Source organism: Sapajus apella, unplaced genomic scaffold (assembly GCF_009761245.1).
Source record: "Sapajus apella isolate SASKATOON/1434 unplaced genomic scaffold, GSC_monkey_1.0 scaffold20, whole genome shotgun sequence".
NCBI classification, from domain to species: domain Eukaryota; kingdom Metazoa; phylum Chordata; class Mammalia; order Primates; family Cebidae; genus Sapajus; species Sapajus apella.
The window spans coordinates 11,657,589-11,678,915 of NW_022436960.1; the positions used below are offsets into that span (position 1 = coordinate 11,657,589).

General features: G+C 38.7%; 1 protein-coding gene across 1 annotated transcript in view; it reads left to right on the top strand.

The window, feature by feature from the left end:
• The window catches only part of CATSPERB (cation channel sperm associated auxiliary subunit beta), a 179,653-nt gene that overhangs the window by 124,847 nt on the left and 33,479 nt on the right, over positions 1–21,327 (top strand). Inside the window, 2 exon segments of the mRNA XM_032287619.1 lie at positions 10,336–10,526; positions 17,500–17,829. Of these exon segments, the coding sequence (XP_032143510.1) occupies positions 10,336–10,526; positions 17,500–17,829 (521 nt within the window).

Genomic DNA, 21,327 nt, shown 5'->3' on the forward strand with positions numbered 1-21,327 from the left:
AATACCTTGTTAAATCGAAGATAATGGAATTATTGTTGTTACTGACTTTAAATATATATATATATATATATGTGTGTATATATATATGTATATATATATATTAAGCATTTCATATTTTTTAACACTTTATCATTTAAAGAAATTTATCTATTTTTCTAGTTTAAGAGATTTGGTGTTTGGGGTTTTAAATTATTGTTTCTCCTGTATCTATTGAGCTTATCTATAGAATTTTTTCCTTTAACTTTTTATTTAACATTGTAAATTATATTGTGAATTTAATATTGAACCAACTTTAAAGTCCTGGAAAGTACCCGTCTTTGTCATTGTGTATTATCTATTTTCATACAATACATTTCTGGACTCCGTTTGCTAATATTTAGGATTTAAACACCTATGTTCATGTGGGAAGTTTGCCTGTCATTTTTCTTTCTCATGCTGTCCTTCTGTGGTTCTATTAATGAGATTATATTAGCCTCATAAACAATTATTTTTTTATTTTCTGGAAGAGTTTAAGACTGGAATATTTTTTCCTTGAAAATTTGTTTTTTGAAATTGTTTGAAATTTACTTTATGGCCTAAGACTAGGCCATTCATTATGATCAATTTCAGTAAATATTTTGTATGGGAGGCAAAATTTTACATCTATCCCCTTGGAGTTTTTTGGCTGAGCCTGATAATTAAACTGACATAAGACAGATTAACAGGAGAAGAGCATACACATTTATTTAATGTAATTTTTATGTGACATGGGAGCCCTCCTAAAGAAATGAAAACCCCCAAAGAAGCAGTTAGAGTTGAACACGAATATGCTGTGTTGAATAAAAAGTAGTAAGTTGTGAAAATGTGACAAGGCTAGGGGGCTTGGGCTAGGGTAGTTAACTGTGAAGAAGTGGCTGGGGAGATAAGGGTTAGTTGAACAAGGTGTGTTTGTACAGATTTCGCTTGGCTTTGGCCCCTGGCTCTGGTAATAAAAACAATGTCCTTCTCCAGGTGCCAGGAGGACACCTTCTACATGGGAGTTTTATCTCCTGCCTTTAGGTAGGTCAGAGTGTCCTTCCTGCATTTGCTGTTGTGTGTTGTGGTTTTTTTTTTTTTTAAGTGACTTTAACTCAATCAATAGGCTAGAGCAGATGTTTTGGGGTGTTGTGTTCTGAATGTCTTTCTATTGCATGCAATATTAATATTTATTTGTTAGATTAATCCTGTTCTTTGTAATATTACAATTTTCTATATCCTTAATGATTTTTTTTCTGCTCGATCTATCAATTATTGAGAGAGTTGCATTAAACTTTCCTACTGTGTGCATCGATTTGTCCATTTTTTAATTATAGTTGTGTCCATTTTGCCTTGTATATTTTGAGATAATTATTCAGTACATGTAAGTTTAGAATAGTCACATCCTCATGATCAGCTGAACATTTTATTGGTATTTAGTGACTGTTTCATCATTATAATGCTTTTTTGTATTACAGTGCCTTCTTTATTATGCTTTTTTCAACCATTTTAAAGTGTACCGTTCTGTAGCATGAAATTCATTCACCATCATCACCATCAATCTCTAAAATTTTTCGTCTTCTGAAACTCTGTACCCATTAAATAATGACTCCTCATTTCCATCTCCCACTGGCAACCACCATTCTACTTTTTGTCTCTATAAATTTGACTACTCTAGGTACCTTCTATAAGTGGAATCGTAGTATTTGTCCTTTAGTGACAGGCTTATTTCACTTAGCATAATGTTAAGCTATATATATGTTGTAGCATGTGACAGGATTTCCTTCTTTTTGAAGGCTGAGTAAAATGCCATTTTGTACATGCATATATATTCCACATTTTGTTTTTCCACTCATCTACTGATGAACATTTGGGATGCTTCCACCTTTTGGGTAGTATAAATAATGATGCTATATACCTGGGTATGCAAATATTGAGTCCCTGTTTCAAATCTTTTTAGCATATACCCAGAAGTAGAATTGCTGCATCATATAATTCTATGTTTAATATTTTCAGAATAAAGTGCAACAAAATATATATAGTCAAAAAATTAAAAATAAAAAATACATTTTGAGGAATCACTATACCGTATTCCACAGCTGTACCATTCTACATCCCCACCAGTGATGTACAGCTGTTCAGATTGCTCCATATCCTGGCCAATACTTGTTATTTTCTCTGTGCTTTTTTTTTTAATAGCCGTCCTAATGGGTGTGAGATGGTATCTCACTTTGGATTTGACTTTCATTTCCTTAATGATTTGTGATGTTGCCCATCTTTTCACATGCTTATTGGCCACCCATGTGTCTTCTTTGTAGAAATGCCTACTCAAATTGAGGATTTTTTGTTATGAGTTTCAATTTTTGTTTGTAGCTTTTTTGTTGTTATTAATATATGGCACCAGCCTTTTTTGGATAATATTTTCATGATGTATTATTTTAATCCTTTAACTTTCACCTGCTTTATATATGTCATAAAAGATATAAGTGAATTTTATGGTTTTAACCAATTTAACAATTTCTGTCCTTCAGCTGGAGAGTTTAGTTCAACTACATTTATTATTTTTACGAATATATTTGTCGTCATTCCCACCACCTCTTGTTCTTTCTATTTGTCCCACTTTTTCTGTGTTTCATTTTTGTCTTCTCTTCTTGCTTACCTTATTTTAAGGTTCTTTTTTCTCCTCTTTGCATTCTTTTCTTCTTCTACTTGATTGGGACTTTTACACCCTGTTTTATTTTGCTTTTTAGTGTTACCCAAGATTTTTACATGTGTGTTAGCTTGAAAGTCTAAAGTTAATTGATAACTTTATCTCTTTCCCACTGCATATGAAATCATTAAACTCTAGGTGTCTAGTCAGTATCCACTCTTTATATTTCTCAAGAATGAGTCCAATTCCAGTCCCTCTATTCCTCAAACCTCAGAAGACATATTACAGCTTCCGAAGTGATCCCCTTGAAGTCCCTCTTGGCTTTTTGTGAGAGAGAAGCACTTCTCTTTCTCCATATAGGGTGGCAAAGAGATGAGAGATGAGATGCACAACACACCGTTACTACTTCCTTCTTTAAATTCTTCAACTCTCATTTCTCTTAAATACTCTAGCTTTCGTTTAGAGTGTCTCTCTAGCTGTGATATGGAGAATGAACTGGAGGGTAACAATTATGGATGCACTTAGATCATTTAGAAGGCTTTTGCAGTAGCCTAGGCTAAAATATTTGGTGTTTTAGTCTAAGATGTCGATGGTAAAATTTGAGAGGAATGAATGGATTAAGAGATGCATGGGGAACAGACTCACCAGGACAGTGGAGCAGAGCCATTTTCATTACTTCATTATCTGGCTCTGTGCCTTAAAAAACACATCTGTGCTTGCCTTCTATTTGCTGCATCCAGCTACACATGACCTTATTGTGGTGATGCTGTCTGAGATTCTTACGCTGTGCTTAAGAGGACAGGTACCTGCGGTAGACAGACTGTGGATGAGGAATCAGGCGGTATGGAAATGGCAAATGGTAGACTTGGAATTCAGATGAGAGTTTGAGGAATAAGAGTCAAGAATTAAAGTTAGATGATGGAAAAGAAGGGATTCTGGATATTATCAAGGAATCTGGATCATGGAGGCGAGAAGCCTTGCATAATCTCAACAAAGGTATAGGGCACCACCTACAATGAGATGTTAGGTACTGAATCAAAATCCTTTTACAGTAAGAATTGATTAAATATACACAGATAAAAGACAATATCTGGTTGATAACAAGGGAAGTATAGTCATTGCACAAATGGTGAAATATTTGAGAAGGAACTTCTGTCATCTCGTAACAAGGTCAGTTGTTCTAAAGAATCTTTACAAAAATCTTAAAAGTGATAACTTAATGTCCATGTCTCTACTAAATTGCCCAGAAGGAATACATCATCTACATGCAAACGTTTCAGTGAAGCTCTTCATGCATTCAATGAATATTTGAGTGCCTATTGCATATCAAGTCTTGTGCTAGGCACTGGGAATATAGTGGTAAATAAGATAGACAAGGCTCTTCCCTGCATGTAGATGACATTCTAATAAACAGATACAGGTTGATAAACAGGTAAACCAAAAAAAATGATATCTAGTGTGTGCTTTGAACACGTAAATATGACAGAGGGAGTGAGAAGGGTAAGCGAAGACCCAAGAACAAAGAGCAAAGAGCCAATGAAAGACCTTTCCAGGTTAAAGAAGTTGCATAGGGTAAGACAAGAAAAATTGGGATGTGTTTAATAAACATGGAGAAAGCCAGTATAGATGATACATAGTGATGGTGTGGTGGAAAGGCCAGCAAGGAGGTCAGAAAGTGCCAGATCAAAGATGGTATTATGGGCTGCAGGAAGAGTGTAAATTTTCTTCTTGGTGTCAGCAGAAACCATAGAATTTTACTGGATTATTTTAAAATAATCCCCAATTTATATTTTTGAAGGGATCACTCTGCTGTGAAAAGTATGGGACAGGGTGTGAGTAGAAGCTGCTAAGCTCCTTAGAAAGTTATTGAAGTACCACCTGCAATGAGATGTCAGGTGAGAAACGATGGTGCTGGAGCAGGTGCAGTTGAGGGAAGACGGGATCTGATGATGTGCTTGCCTATGAAGGATATGAGCAAAAAGAGAGTGATCAAAAATTGTCTAGGTTCATAGTTTGTAGCTAGGAGGACGACACTGCCATTTTCTGAGATGAAAAGTGCAGGCATCAGGCAGGGTAATTGGGAGTGCCACATTAGAAGTGTTGAGTTTGAAATGTGTGTTAGGTGTCTAAGTGAAGATATGAAGTTGGCAGTTGGATGTATGAATTCATAACTCAGAAGAGTCAGAGCAGAAACTTGGCATTTGGCAGTTGTTCAGATACAGATGGGTGATTCTACCTGCAGAAGAGAGACTGGGCTGAGAAGAAGGCCCTAGCAAAGAAGGATAAGAAGGAGCAGCCCACAGGGTAGAAAATGTGGGGCCATATAAACCAAGAGAAGAGAGGGTTAAAGAAAGCATGGCGTGATCAACTGTGATGCGTGCTGCAAAGAGACTTGAGTAAAATAAGATTAAAGATGTGACCTTTGAATTTGGCACCATTCTAGGCTGTAGTAACCTTGATGAAAACAGTTCCGTTGGCATGGGGTGGAAGGGATCGGCTGGGCTGGGGAAACGGCATAGGCATTGGAATGAGAGCTTAGGATACATAGGTAGCTTAGTTTGATGATATTTGTCTTTTTGCAGTGTCTTCTCCACTCAACAGTTGTTCCTCTCCACCTCTAAAACTTACAGACTTTTCTTCATTGCCCAAATCCTCTTTCCTTCTCCTTTGAAGGCTGATTTCTGTCCTCTCCTAGAACAGCAGTGCTTAATCACCCCCAAAAGCAATCCTAGGAAGAAGTGAGGAGACAGCCTCCTAATTAAGGTAGCTGCCTGACCATTGGCCATTGACTTCAGATACAAAGAGGTTAACTTTTTAAAAGTAATTAATAAACTTTATTTTTTAATTAATTACATCTCTACAGCAAAATTGAGCAGACAATAGAGTTCCTATATACTTGACCCATACACACACAAATCCTTCCCCACTAGCCACATCCCACACCAAAGTGGTACATTTGTTATAGCTCATGAACCTACAGTGACACATCATTTATCACCCAGAGTCCGTATCTACATCAGGGCTTACTCTTAGTCTTGCAGATTCAGTGGGTTTGAACAAATGTATAATGACAAGTACTCATCATCATAATATCATACAGAAGAATCACTGCCCTAAAAATTTTCTATGCTTTGCCTATTCATCCCTCTCTCTCCCTCACCCCTGGCAACCACCAATCTTTTGGCTGTCTCCATAGTTTTGCCTTTTCCAGAATGTCATATAGTTTGAATCATACAGTATATAGCCTTTTCAGAGGCTTCTTTTACTTAGTAATATGCATCTAGATTTCTCCATGTATTTTCATGGCTTGATAGCTCGTTTCTTTTTTAGTGCTGAATAATATAATATTCTGTCATCTGAATATGCCACAGTTTATTTATCCATTTACCTACTGAAGAACATCTTGGTTGCTTTCAAGTTTAAGCAATTATAAATAAAGCTTCTGTAAACGCCTATTTGCAGGTTTTTGTATAGATATACGTTTTCAGTCATTTGGGTAAACACCAAGGCATTTTGCTAGATCATATGCTAAGAGGATATTTAGTTTTGTAAAAAACGACCAAGCTGTTCTCCAGACTGTCTTTATCATTTTCATTTCTATCAGCAATGAACAAGAGTTCCGGTTATTCACATACTCACCAGTATTTGGGTTGTCAGGGTTTTGGATTTCTGCCATTTTAATGGGCATGTGGTGGTATCTCATTATTAATTTGCATTTCCCTGATGACATACGCATTAGTCTGTTTCACACAGCTGTAAAGAAATACCTGAAACTGGGTAATTTATAATGGAAAGAGGTTTAATTGTCTCATAGTTCTGCATGGCTGGAGAGGCCGTGGTGGAAGGTGAAGGGGAAGCAAGGCACGTCTTACATGGTGGCAGGAGAGAGAGAGAGGGCAGGGGAAACTGCCATTTTTAAAACCATCGTAACTCATGACAACTCCCTCACTGTTATGAGAACAGCATGGGGAAAACCACCCCATGATCCAACCACCTCCAAGCAGGTCCCTCCCTTGACACGTGGGAACTACAATTCAAGATGAGAGCCATATCAGTAAATGATGTAGAACATTTTTTGATGTGCTTATTTGCCACCTGAATATTTTCTTTGATGAGGTATCTGTTAAGGTCTTAGGCCCATTTTTAAAAGCAGGTTGTATGCTTTCTTATTGTTGTATTATCAGAGTTTTTTGTATTGTAGGAGATCAGATTATGCCACCCCAGAGCTGTGCAGTGGTGTGTGCCTGTAGTTGCAGCTACTTGAGAGTCTGAGGCCGGAGGATCTCAAGTTCAAGCGTAGCCTAGGCAAAATAGTGAGACCTCCAATTTCCAAACAAATCAAAAAACAACAAAGAATATGCCACTTTAGCATAAAGACTTGCGCTGAAGGCAATTAAGGAAAAACAGACACAAGAAAAACTCTTTGCCCCCTCCCACAAGGAAAGGCAGAATGATTCTTAATCACTGGAGATAACTCTAGACTATATAATTTTTTTTTCTTTTTAGAGACAGATTCTTACTCTGTTACCCAGGCTGGAGTGAAGTGGTGCAATCATAGCTTACTGCAGCCTAGAATTCCTGGGCTCAAGCAATCCTCCTGACTCAGCCTCCCAAGTATCTGGAACTACAGGCATGAGCCACCACACCCAGCTAGGATTTTTTTTTTTTTTTTTTAATTTTTAAAATTTTTTAGAGGTGAGATCTCACTATGTTGCACCCAGGCTGGTCTCCAACTCCTGTCCTCAGGCAATCCTCCTGCCTCAGTCTTCCCTCCAGAGTAGCTGGGATTACAGGCACAAGCAACTCTACACTGTTAATAAACCCAGAGACACAAAGAATTGACAGAAGAAACCTTGTCAAAACAACCTTTGTCTTCCGTTAACTTCCTCCATTTATTTACCTTCCACAGTTTGCTGACCCTAAAAACCTAAACCCATTTTCCTTTGTCTTGTCACTTCTCTAAAAATTTATTGTTCTTTGCTTTGAAGCCCCGTGTTCTAACTACCCCTTTAGTTACTCATTGCTGCCGTTTTTCCTGCATTTAAGCACAATGCACACGTTAATAAACTCTGCCTGTTTTTCTCTTGTTAATCTGTATTTGACAGCATAATTGTCAGGATCTCAGTTATGGAACCAAGGATAATAGAGGAAAAAGAGGTTTCTTCTCCCTTCCCCTACAGTTTATTTTGGAAAACAGTCCTTTTTATGTCTTTTGAAAATATTTTCTCCTAGTATGTGGCTTGTCTTCCAATCCTCTTGACAGGGTATATCACAGAGCAGAAGTTGGTAATTTTAGTAAGGTACCAATTACTAATGAGAGATACATGCAAACCATAGCATGTTTTGTTTTGTTTTGAGACAGAGTCTCACTCTGTCGCCAGGCTGGAATGCAGTGGAACAATCTCGGCCCACTGCAACCTCTGCCTCCCGGGTTCAAGAGATTATTCTGCCTCAGCCTCCCAAGTAGCTGGGACTACAGGCACAGCGCCACCATGCCTGGATAATTTTTGTGTGTGTGTATTTTAGTAGAGACAGAGTTTCACTATGTTGGCCAGGGTGGTCTCGATCTCCTGACCTCAAGTGATCCACCTGCCTTGGCCTCTCAAAGTGCTGGGATTACAGGCGTGAGCCACCACGCCCAGCCCTAGCATGTATTTTTAACACAGATTCAGGGTTCACTGCTGAACGCTGTAATTTAGAAGTCTTTACTAACTGGTTAAAAATTGTATCCCACTGTTGTAATTGTGATTTCTTTTATTACAAATGAGGCTGGCCAAATGTTAATCAAATGTTTGTTAGCTATTTGTGGTATATTTTGTTTATAAACTATTTGTTCATAAATTAGTTCGTTTAATCCACTGTTTTATCCAAATTAATTAATGGTTTTATGTGTGTTTAGGAAAACTGGAGAGAAATTTATCAGTTTTATCTTTCATGGATTGTCTTTGGTGTTGTATTCAACAGTCATTGCATTAAGATGGTAAATTTGGTTAGGTGTATCTTCTTAGTCCACTTCATGCTGCTATAATAGAATATCACAGACTGGGTAATGTATAAAGAAAAGAAATTTATTTCTTACAGTTCTGGAGGCTGAGAAGTCCAAGGCTGGGGGGCCCATATCTGGTGAGGGCCTTTTACTGCATCATCCTATGGTGGAAAGCAAAAGGGTGAGCGCATGTGAGCACACAGGTGTGCAAGCACTCATGTGCAAAAGAGAGAGAGAAAGGGGGAAAGAGGGGACTGCATTCATTCTTTTTTCAGGAACCCACTCCCACAATAATTAACCTGCTCCTGCAATAATGGCGTTCATCCATTCATGGGGGCAGAACCCTTATAGTCTGATCACCACTTAAAAGTCCTACCTCTCAACACTGTTGCATTGGAAATTATGTTTTCAACACATAAACTTTGAGAGATACATTCAAACCATAGCATGTATTTTAACATAATTTTTTAAAATGAGGAAAAAGTCATTGCCATACCCAAGGTCATCTAGATTTTCTCCTGTGTTATCTTCTTAGGAGTTTTACAGTTTTGCATTTTACATTCAAATCTGTGAGCCATTTAGAGTTCTTCTTTTCTTTTTTGAGAAAGGGTCTGGCTTTGTCATCCAGGCTGGAGTGCAGTGGCACTATCTCAACTCACTGCAACCTCCACCTCACGAGCTCAAGTCATCCTACCGCCTCAGCTTCCTGAGAAGCTGGGATTACAGGCACGCACCACCACAACTGGTTAATTTATGTATTTTTAGTAAAGATGGGGTTTCACCATGTTGCCTAGGCTGGTCTTGAACTCCTAGGCTCAAGCAATCTGCCTGCCTCAGCCTCCCAAAGTGCTGGGACCACACCCAGCCCAGAGTTAATTTTTAGGACAACTGTAAGATTTGTGTCTAGAATGACTTTTTTGCATGTGGATATGCAAGGCTAACATTTTAGAAACAGATTGTTTTCTTGGTTACAAAGTTAATCACATGCTCAGTTTAGAAATTTCCTAAAAGAAAAATATTGAGATAAGTTTAAGAAATTATGACTGTTAACACTTTGATGAATTATCATTTAGTTCTTTTTATATATATTTGAACATCTTTCAACTTGCTATCTTCATTTGGACATTACAAATGATCATTTTCCTTATACTATTAAAAACTCTTTGTAAATACCCTTTTAATCATTGCATTTTCTCTAGATAAATCATGTAATATCACTTACTTAGTTTTATTGACATTTCTCATTTCTAAATTTTACCATAATACTGTGATGAATATCTGTATAGAAAGCTTTCTCCCCAAGCCCCGTGTTTCAAGTTATTTCCTTAGGACAGAGCCATATTAATAGACTTATGGAACCAAGGCAGGGAAAAAGGTTAGCATACTCTTAATGCATAATGTCAAATTGCTTTCCAGGAAGCCTGTTCCACTTTACAATCCCATCAGTAGTGGATGAGTGCCTGTCTTCACCCAATTCCCACTACTGCTGAATCCTGTCATTTAAAGATCTTTGCTAATTTGAGAGGTTAAAAATCGCATCCCATTGTTATAATTGCCATTTCATTGATTACTAATGAGGTTGAACAAATGTTAATCAAATATTTGTTAGCTACTTGAGGTAAACTTTGTAAATTATTTGTTCATAAATTGGTTTGTTTAATCCACTGTTTTATCCAAATTGCTTAATGGTTGTATTTATTTCTAGGAAAACTGGAAGTGCTCACATAAAAAAAGTATTGCAGCATACGACTCCTAAAGGATTTTTGTCCTCAGCTATTGCAGAAATGAAAGAGCCTTTTGGATTAGAAGAAGTGAATGAGAGCTCTTGTTTGTCGAGTTCCCTTTTGATTAGTAAAACTGGAAATTTCAACTATAAACTCACTCTTGATTCACAAGGTAAGTATAATAATATCATACAGCTTTGATGGCTAGAAAATAATGAAAAATTATCTTTTGTGAAGGCTTTTTGATGTTTATTTAAGCTGGGCATGGTGGCTCACACCTATAATCCCGGCACTTAGGGAGGCTGAGGTGGACAGTTCACAAAGTCAGGAGTTCAAGACCAGACTGACCAACATGGTGAAACCCCTTCTCTACTAAAAATACAAAAATTTGCCAGGTGTGGTGGCACATGCCTGTAGTCCCAGCTATTTAGGGGGCTGAGGCAGGAGAATTTCTTGAACCTGGGAGGCGGAGGTTGCAGTGAGACAAGACTGTACCTTCACACTCCAGCCTGGGCAATAGAGTAAGACTCTGTTTAAAAACAAAAAAAAAATGCTTATTTATAGAGCAATAGATTTCAAATTTTAGTCCAGTGGGCAACCTACCAATGTTTACATTTTTAGGTTCCTCACATATTTCTTTTTTTTTTTTTTTGGCAATGAGTCTCGCTCTATTGCCCAAGCTGGAGTGCAGTGACACAATCTCGGCTCACTGCAAACTCTGCCTCTCAGGTTCAAGCGATTCTCCTGCTTCAGCCTCCCAAGTAGCTGGGATTACAGGCGTGTGCCACCTCACCCAGCTAATGTTTTTTCCTTTTTTTTTTTTTTTTTTTTGTTGTAGAGATGGCGTCTCGCTATATTGCCCAGTCTAGAGTGCAGTGACGTGAGCTCGGCTCACTGCAATCTTTGCCTTCTAGGTTAAAGCAATTCTCAGCCTCCCGAGTAGCTGAGACTACAAGCACATACCACCACACGTGGCTAATTTATTTTGTATTTTAGTAGATGAGGTTTCACTGTGTTGCCCAGGCTGATCTCTAACTCCTAAGCTCAGGCAGTCTGACCACCTCAGCCTCCCAAAGTGCTAGGATTACAGGCCTGAGCCACCTCGCCCAGCCTAATTTTTGTATTTTTAGTGGAGATGGGGTTTCACCTTGTTGGCCAGGCCAGTCTCGAACTCCTGACCTCGAGTGATCTGCCTACCTCAGCTTCCCGAAGTGCTGGGATTAACAGGCATTGGCCACCAAGCCCTGCCCAATATTTTTTTTTCTAATATAACAAAGCATAGCTATAACTTCGTTGATATGTCATCAATAGTATTGCCTATTATTTATTCCTATGAGCTTATTTTGTCTGAAAGAGTTATCAGAAGAAATGAAAGAAAATGGGAAGTTCATGCAGATTTTGCCTTGCTTTAGCAAAATAATTTTGAATCACTGTTCTATAGGATGTTTCTATCTCAAAAGATTATGGATTCATAGCAAAAGTTAGTATTCAGAGGGTTTGGGTTTTAATCTGACTAAACGGGAAGCCATTGGAGGGTTTCAGCAGAAAGCGACATGATCTGAGTTATGTCTCAACAAGATCACTTTGGCTGCTGAGATGAGAATAGACTGGGCAGGTGAAGAAAAGAGGGCAAGGAGAGCAGAGAAGTCAGCTAGGAGGCCATTACCATAATCAGGTGAGAGATCATATTAGAATTAAAGATGCCTGTTACTCATCCAAGTGGAGAAGTAAGATGGGCATTTAGAAATACAGGGAAGTGATCTGGACTAGAGATAGAAATTCGAGGACGGTCAGCTTATGTATGATAGGTAATGCCGTGAGACCAAATGAGAACACCTGGAAAATGATTGGCGTTATAGAAGGGAAGAGGCTTGAGGTCTAATCCAGGGCATCCCAATACCTAGTGTTCAGGGAGATGGGGGAGAATCCGTAAAGGATATTGGGTGATCTGGTCAGAGTAGAACTAAGAGAGAGTGTGTCAAACCAAGTGAGGAAGCTCTTTCAAGGAGAGGCCCCTCTCCTGTGCTGCATAATGTAGGGAGCCAGCCCTACATCACCCGTGGATACCCCAAGTTCAGGGGCAACAAAGGAATGAGAAAAAGACAAATTAAGAGAAAAAGTAGGACCAGGGGGCCATTATTTCATTACTCTGGACCTTACAAGGAGCCTACAAGTCTGGCTATGTCATAGTGCTATGAAGGGGTTTTATGTCCTGAGCACAATGTTTATGGTAACAGAGCCGAGGTCACCCTGCACCAGAACATGAGGCATGGAGAGGCCTTCCTCCTCAGAGGCCTCCTGCATCCTTCTGAAGTTTGTTGTTCCTTGTCTATATGTTACTCATAACCAATTTATGTAGGCACCCTGTAAGTCCTTTCACCTTTCCTGTTTTTCCCGACATATCCCCTCCGTTTTTATCTAAACCACCATTGCTATTATTGTTTGCTTATGGTGTCTCTCTTCGAAGTCAGCTTTAATATTTGCAGACTAAGAACATACAGCATAAACAGACACAAACCAACACAAAGTTTACAATGGTTGATTCACAGAGAGTTTTTATCCATCTTAATGGTTTCATGTTGGAGAGGCTGTTAGCAACTCCAGCAAGAACATCTGTGCCAGGCAACAAGGTAAGGTGAGCCTGAGATGCCTCAAAAATTTGCTTTTTCAGTCTAGCTATATCTAATGTTAAATTATCTTCTTTCCCTTTTAAGTGCCGCTTAATCATTTCCCAATGGTATTCAGTAGCGTTGTAAGAACTAAGAGCAATACAAAAATCAGAAGTGTTCCAATCACATTGCATGTGTAGACGGTGCTTAAGACTCATGATACGATTACCCATCCAGTTGACCGTCTGTCACAAATCATTGATTTGATTTGCCAATTTTTGATCTATTTAACTTTGGTAATTCCAAAGCTTTGAGGAATTTTTCTGCCAATTATCTACAAAGCTGGCAGTTTGAACAGAAGAATGCAAAGCAACACCAGATGCTGCAGCAGTAGCTGTGACAGCTACAAGACCCATGATCACTGCTATTAAAGTAAATCTTATTGTTCTATTTTGAACACCTTTTAAGACTTCAGTGACAATATGTATAGAGGGAGAAGTTTCTCAAGGTCTGTTAAGAGACACAGGTATCCAAACTCCTTCTCGAGTTTGAACAAGTAAGATATTATTTCCTTTTACTTCCACCCCAACTCCAGGAGTACTTACTGTTAGGGTGATAACTGCCGCTTATGGTAAGGTTTTAAATGTCTTGGTGGTTTTCACACCAGTTGTTGATTTGGACCTGGAGAGACACAAGCAAATAGCAAATCCTCTCCCCCATGTTATTACATTGTCTTTTCCCCAACTTTTTGTTAATGGGTTTTGCCACCAGATTAATTGTCTTAAGTTCTCTAATTTGGATTATTTAGGTGTTGTTTAGCTGCTGTTATTTGTTGTCCCTTGGCAAGCTTAAAACAATTTTTAGTTAATAATGTTAAGCTGAATTGCATTTGTGAGGTTCTATATTTCCTTCTTTGTTTTGTTTTTTGTTTGTTTTACAAAGCTAAGTAAGCAATTACAGCTTTATTTTGATGAGTTATTTTCTGTTGGCTTTTGGGTTTGTACTTGTAGACTACACAAAGAGAAACAGAACAGATTAATAACATCATTATAACAGTAATTATAGATTCTCCAAATGTTTTTATTTAAATTTTAGGGCTGCCAATTTATTAGCAGCTTTATTAAGCACCTTGAAACCTGACTACCTACAGTTACATTTTTTCTTAAGGAGTTGGGACCCAGAAATTTTGGGGGAAATAGGGCAGAGGTTGCTCTTCTGTAACTACTTGCTGCTGAAAATGGGCATTGAAGGCCCTCTGGGTCCCTCCTCCTTGCTTGCTGTTTAAAGGCCTTTCCAGGTGCGGTTTTATTTTAATGTTTAGTTTACAGAAAACTAGGTGATACTTTTAACTTTTAACCAATATGTTTACACACAGAGTTTTTTTTTTACAATGACTGTTTTAAAACTTTTTTAGACTTTTAAACCAAAATTTATACAACCTACTTGCATAAATTTCCTTTTATGACATTTTTACAACTTTCACTGACAAACTTAGACATGCTCGTACTTTCTGTGCCTCTCTTTCTCTTTGCTTTCCTTTTCTTTCTCTCCCTTTTTCTTTTACACACTTTCTCTTTCCATTTTTTGACATCCTTCTGGCTGGGGCTGGACTTGCCTTGGGCTGCTGGTCTTTTCTCTGGCTGGCACAGGTGTACCTTTTTGCCCGCAAGATTTCCGGCACACGGCATTGAACCGTCTTGTTGTTGCTGTTGCCTTTTAAGATACTAAGCAGGTTTTGCAACTTATTAGTTAATTAGGAAACTTTTTTACTGAGGAGCAAAGCTATATGGCTTGCTTCTAATTGCTCCTTACTAATTTATGAGCTAGTTGTAATTTCTTTCCCTTTAGACGTTACTGCTTTACTTCAATTAGATTTTAAAAGAGCCACATTTAAAGGTCTTACAAATCCTTAAATTTTACTTAAATTTTAGTAGAGAATTACAATTTGGGATGTTACTTGTTTACAAAGAACACACAAAATGTTACTGTGGGACACCTGTGGAGAGCAGCCTGTAGGTATCTAAACCGGCCCCGCCCAGCTGCTGCTTGCTGTTTGCAGCTTGTCCTGCTCCCTCTCCCGCCCGGGCAGCAGCTGCTGGCATTGGGCTGAGCCTGCTTGGCTTGAACGCTGCTGTTAGAGCAGTGAGTTTTACTTTTAAAACGGCCTGTGATTCCTCTAACGGAGGAATGTTAGGTAGATCTAGCCAATCTTTGATAAAATACTGAGGAGGAGCTGACAGACTCCTTTTTCCTTAGCTCCTTCTTTATAAAGCAGTGAAAGACAAAGAAAGCAATAGACAAAGAAAGCACAGATATATTGAAAACAACTGACAGAGCAAGCAACTAGTACTAACTTCCTCTTTTCGCTTAAGAGGTGCTTCCCATTGTTACCCATACTTCCGGAGCCGTCCAACTACTCATAGCACTGATTCGTTTCATCCTCTGGGTTCCTTTGTCTGTAGTTCCTCCACTTTACTACGCTCAGGCGTGCCTTCACCGAAATCCTTGAGCCGCACGGTTGGGCACCAAAATGTAGGGAGCCAGCCCTACATCACCCGTGGGTACCCCAAGTTTGGTGGCAACAAAGGAATGAGAAAAAGATGATTAAGAGAAAAAGTAGGACCAGGGGGCCATTACTTTATTGCTCTGGATCTTACAAGGAGCCTACAAGTCTGGCTACGTCATAGTGCTACGAAGGGGTTTTACATCCTTGAGCACAATGTTTATGGTAACAGAACCGAGGTCACCCTGCACCAGAACATGAGGCATGGAGAGGCCTTCCTCCTCAGAGGCCTCCTGCAGCCTTCTGCAGTTTGTTGATCCTTGCTTATATGTTACTCATAACCAATTTATGTAGGTACTCTGTAAGTCCTTTTTCCTCTGCTGTTTTTCCCAACAGCATAACACCAATAGGTCTGGTAAGATAAGAAATGAAAATTGGCCAGTGGATCTGTGTGAACGTCCTTGGGAACCTTGGCTGGGCACGGGTGGTTCATGCCTGTAATCCCAGCACTTTAGGAGGCCGAGACGGGTGGATCACCTGAAGTCAGGAGTTTGAGACCAGCCTGGCCAACATGGTGAAACCCCCATTTCTACTAAAATACAAAAATTAGCTGGGTGTGGTGGCACACCTATAATCCCAGCAACTCGGGAGGCTGAGGCAAGAAAATTGCTTGAACCCAGGAGGCGGAGGTTGCAGTGAGCCAAGACTGTGCCATTGCACTCCAGCCTGGGTGACTCCATCTCAAAAAAATTTAAAAAGTCCTTGGGAATCTTGAAAAAACCCGTTGGTTGGAGTCATGTAGACAGAAGTCTGATTGGAATGGGTTCAAAAAATTATGAGAGGAGAGTGGAGACAGTGAATAAAGATAACGCTTCCAGCAAGGTTCACTATGAAGGAGAAGAGAGAAATTACGGGGTGGTTGGAGGGAACGCTGGAAAGGATTTTCGTTGATTGGTTTGAACTGAGAGAAATTAGAGCATATGGGCATAATTAAGGGAGCGATGAGGCCCTCTTCTGACTTTTTTTAGAGTGAGGAGAGTATTGTTGACATGTTTCATGACCTATCAAAAATGTTTTGATAATGATAACTTCCCTCTCCTTCAACAGCCTTCCTTGGCTTCATTGATATCTACTCTGACTGATTTTCTCCAATCATTTCTTCTTCGTCTCCTTGAGAGAATCTCTTTCCCTTCCCATTCCTTAAATGATGGTGTTCCTTAAGGTGCCCAAGAACCTACTTTCTTCTAAATCTTTACGTTCTCCTTAAATACTCAATTACTCATCCATTCAACAAATATTTATTAAGCATCTTCTTTGTAATAAGCACATCTTTAGGTACTGGGGAAACTGGCTGCATTATCTTTCTCTTGTAGAATCACAATACAGGTTTCAGGTTATTAAGGCTTTTAGTAGTTCCATAGTTTTTTTAAAAAATCAGCTTTTTTTACTTAGCTCTACATAGTTTTTTCTGCCAAAAATTTTATAGAATAGTTTCGCAGTAAACATTAAAGCAGGCCGGACATGGTGGCTCACGCCTGCAATCATATCTGTATTCCCAGCAGGTTTGGGAGGACAAGGTGGGTGGATCACCTGAGAGTAGGAAGTCTGAGACCAGCCTGGCTAACATGGTGAAACCCCGACTCTTTTAAAAATACAAAAATTAGCCAGGTGTGGTGGCATGCGCTTATAATCCCAGCTACTCGGGACACTGAGGCAGAAGAATCTTTTGAACCTGAGAGACGGAGGTTGCAGTGAGCCGAGATCGCGCCACTGCACTCCAGCATGGGTGACAGAGCGCTCCATCTCAAAAAAAAAAAAGCAAAAACAAAAAAATAAAGCATAGGCGCATGGCCTATTCATGATAAACTTTCTATAAAATAATTTGAATTATGATCTGAAATTTGGCAAATGTGTTCTCTGGTTAAGAGACAGTTTAAAAACTCAAACAGTGTATTTGTTAGCTATGTACATCAGTTTGTTTGGCAAACATAGGATATTTGATTTAATGCCAAATCTCTTCTGTTTAATCTCAGTTGCTCAGGCCTTGTTTGAAAATACAGATATAGAGAAGACTGTAGTGATTCCTGGGCACAGCAGCTTCCTCATCACAAGTATTTTAGATAATAAGAATGCAGTAGCCCTTGCTACCATGCCTGAAAGAGCACCCAACAATATGACCTTTCTGAAGAGCATGTGGTTCTTATACAACTTTGGGCAAAGGAATGGACGAACATGGAAGATATATTCAAAACCGTGTAATTATTGGTTTCAATATGATGATTCACCATCCCTCAATATTGTGAAATACTTTGATCTGGGAAACTCTCATGTTTTAAAAGCTAAGGTCATGCAAAATTCAAAAGGTAAGTTTGTTTTTATAGGAAAATATCAAAAATAAATGTTTTTTCTTGAATGTGAAATATACTCTTTGATACTGACTTTATCTTTGATTCCCATACTTGATGGCATTCTATTAACAGTATTAGTGTCTAATTATTGAGCACTTAAAATGTACTGGGCTCTATATTATTATTTTATTTATTTATTTGTTTGTTTTTGAGACAGAGTCTGTCTCTGTCACTCAGGCTGGAGTGCAGTGGCATGATCTCAGATCACACGCAGCCTCTGCCTCCTGGGTTCAAGCAATTCTCCTACCTCACCCTCCAAAGTAGCTGGGATTACAAGTATATGCCACCACACCAAGCTAGTTTTTCTATTTTTAGTAGAGATGGGGTTTTGCCATGTTGGCCAGGCTGCTCTCGAAATCCTGACCTCAAGTGATCCACCTGCCTTAGTCTCCCAAAATGCTGGGATTACAGGAGTGAGACACCTTGCTTAGCCATATTTTTGTACATTTTTTATTTAATGTTTATAACAATCCTAAAAATATAGATTATAATCCTCATTTTACAAATGAGGAAAATGAGATTGCTACCACCCCAAGTTGACACAGAATTTTAGTATAGATTTTTGTTGCCCTCTGAAAAGAAAACTCTTTAATGACTTTGGTATTGTTATATTTATTTCCACTACGGTTGACTTTTGAACAACACCAGTTCGAACTGTGCAGGTTCCCTTATCCACAGATGCTTTTCAGCCAAACATGGACAGAAAACACAGATTTTGTGGGATGCAAAACCCATATATACACAGGGACTGACTTTTCTGTATGTGAGTCCCACAGACCCAGCATGGGGACTTGAGTATACGTGAATTTTGGTATATACAGAGCTCCCCGAACCAGCCCTTTGGGTATCCCACAAGATGACTGTATTTTAAGCCAAAAAAAGTCTTTGAAATAGAATTACCTACTTTCCCCCATTTTTCCAGAAATTTATTTATTGTAAAAGTAATACAAAAATTATTCAAGATGCTGGAGAAATAGCACAATGGAAAAAATAAAACAAAAATATTTTAGTAAATAACTGAGCTAGGAAGAGAGGAATAAAAGATGGAAGGGAGGGAATAGGGGAGAAAGGGCAAGAAAAAGAAGAAAATCGTGTCACCAGAAATGAAGAAGGAACTTAAAGCCAAAGAAATTAGCTAATGTATGACTCCCCGAAGGATGTGAGGCCCAGATATTGATCATAAGGCAGTGAGATGTAGTTTAATGCCCAAGTGTTGACAGAAAGTTTGACTTTGGGCCTTACTACTTTGTGGAAGGAAGTTGGAATGGAAATCATTAAAGAAAACTGGGACCATCAAATCATGAAGAGGGAATTAGGAAAAGTCTACCCACCAGCCCAAAGCAGGAGCAGCGGGGATTATCATCTCCATGGTGCCTAGAGTGAGGAAAAGCAATCTTCCATAAAAAATCTAAACTCCAAGACTGTATCACATTCAGAGACTGAATTCTGCGTTCAGGTATAGAATTCCAAGCTGAGAAATAATAACGCCTGGGCCCAAACACAAGGAAGCACAAAACTCTCTGTAGGGGTCAGGCACAGTGGCTCATGCCTCTAATCCCAGCACTTTGGGAGGCCAAGGCAGGAGGACAGCCTGAGCCCAGGAGCTCAAGACCAACACACACACACACACACACACACACACACACACACACACACACACACACACACAATTTTATTAAATTGAAAATATTTTTTAAATTAACTCTCTGTAGGAATACTTTCATAATCCAGGTAATATGGACTTCCAGGGGGAAGAATATCAGTCTCCACTGATCACAAATTGAGGAAAAGAATTTTAAAACTATGTAAGGAAATGACCCAACATAACAGAGAGTCAACAGGCATAGGAAACAGAAAATTTTAGACTCCAAGAACTTGAGATAGCAGAAAAATCAGAAAGACACTATCAAATAAATATGCATAAAACTCTCAGAGTAAAAGAAGATATAGGAACCATAATAAAAGGACAAAATGCTATTTTTAAAAAAAAGACTTATTTGAAAAACAGAACTGAATACAATTTATATAAGTAAAACTTAGAAGCTTTGAAAAAAAAATTGAGAACATCTATTTCCCTCAATATCGTGGATTAAATGCCCTGAAAAACTTCCTTCTATTTGAAACCCTTAGAAATCCTTTCTTGTTGATTATATGACTAATTGTCCCTATTCAAGTAATTTTAGAATTTTAATTTTATGGTTTTAACTTTCCATTTAATTCTTTAGGTTATCTCAATTTTATTTTGGTATATTGTATATGATTAGCTAGTTGTTCCAATATTATTTATTGACGAATGCATCCTTTCTCTACTGATTTCAAAATATAGCTTTATCTTAGTATACAATTTACCTATTATTCTGACCATTTCTGAATTTTTAAGATCTGTTCCATTGTAATCTCTCTATATTCTGTCACCAACACCACAATGTTCTAATTATTTTTCCTTTAAAATACACCAAATTGCTTATTAAAGGGCTCAATCAGTTATATATATTCAGTTTGATGGAAGCAAATAGTAACCAACAAATCAACTAAGTTGTCTGTTTCTGCGGAAAAATCTAGTCCAGGCTACTGAACATGTGGTCCCTGAACCTGCATTAGCATCGCCAGAGCACTTGTTAGAAATGCAGAACCGGCGGGCACAGTGGCTCACACCTGTAATCCCAGCACTTTGGGAGCCTGAAGCAGGTGTATCGTTTGAGCCCTGGAGTTCGAGACCAGCCTGGGCAACATGGTGAAACCTGTCTCTACTAAAAACGCAAAAACTAGATGGGCGTGGTGGCGGGAGGCTGAGACACGAGAATCACTTGAACCCGGGAGGCAGAGGTTGCAGTGAGCGGAGATCGCACCACTGCATTCCTAGCCTGGTGGCCTGGGTGACAGAGCGAGACTACGCCTCAAAAAAAAAAAAGAAAAGAAAAAGAAATGCAGAACCTCAGGCCTCACTCCAGACCTGCTCAATCTGCATTTCAACAAAATCTCCAGGTAAAGGCTAGGAAGCACTGGGTAGGCCACTTTAGTTTAAGGGAAGCAGTTGCAAGTGAGACCTGAGGCAAATCATTTATTTCTTTTAAATTCTGGCTTATTGATCAGTAAAGATGCTGTTAGGCTACATAATATTTCAAATCTGTTTTTCCCTTAAAGTCCTCAGTATGGCAAGGATGCAAACAGGTGGCCTGCAAGTAGAAATTGGCCTGGTGAAATATTTTGTCTGAAATGCATAAGCATTTTCTGTTGGCAACGCTTGACTGACAGCCCTTTCAACTGAGCATGTACCCTTCAATTTTTCTACTAATCAACCAACTAGGGATAGGCAGTATTATCTGAGATCTTGATTAGCATTTGAGAGCCAGGCTGAGGAATGAGGGACACAATGTTTTTCTGAGAAAATAGGAAAAAAATATTTTTAAAGTTAAATTTGTCTGAGAACTGTCAAGGGTGTTTGAATGAGAG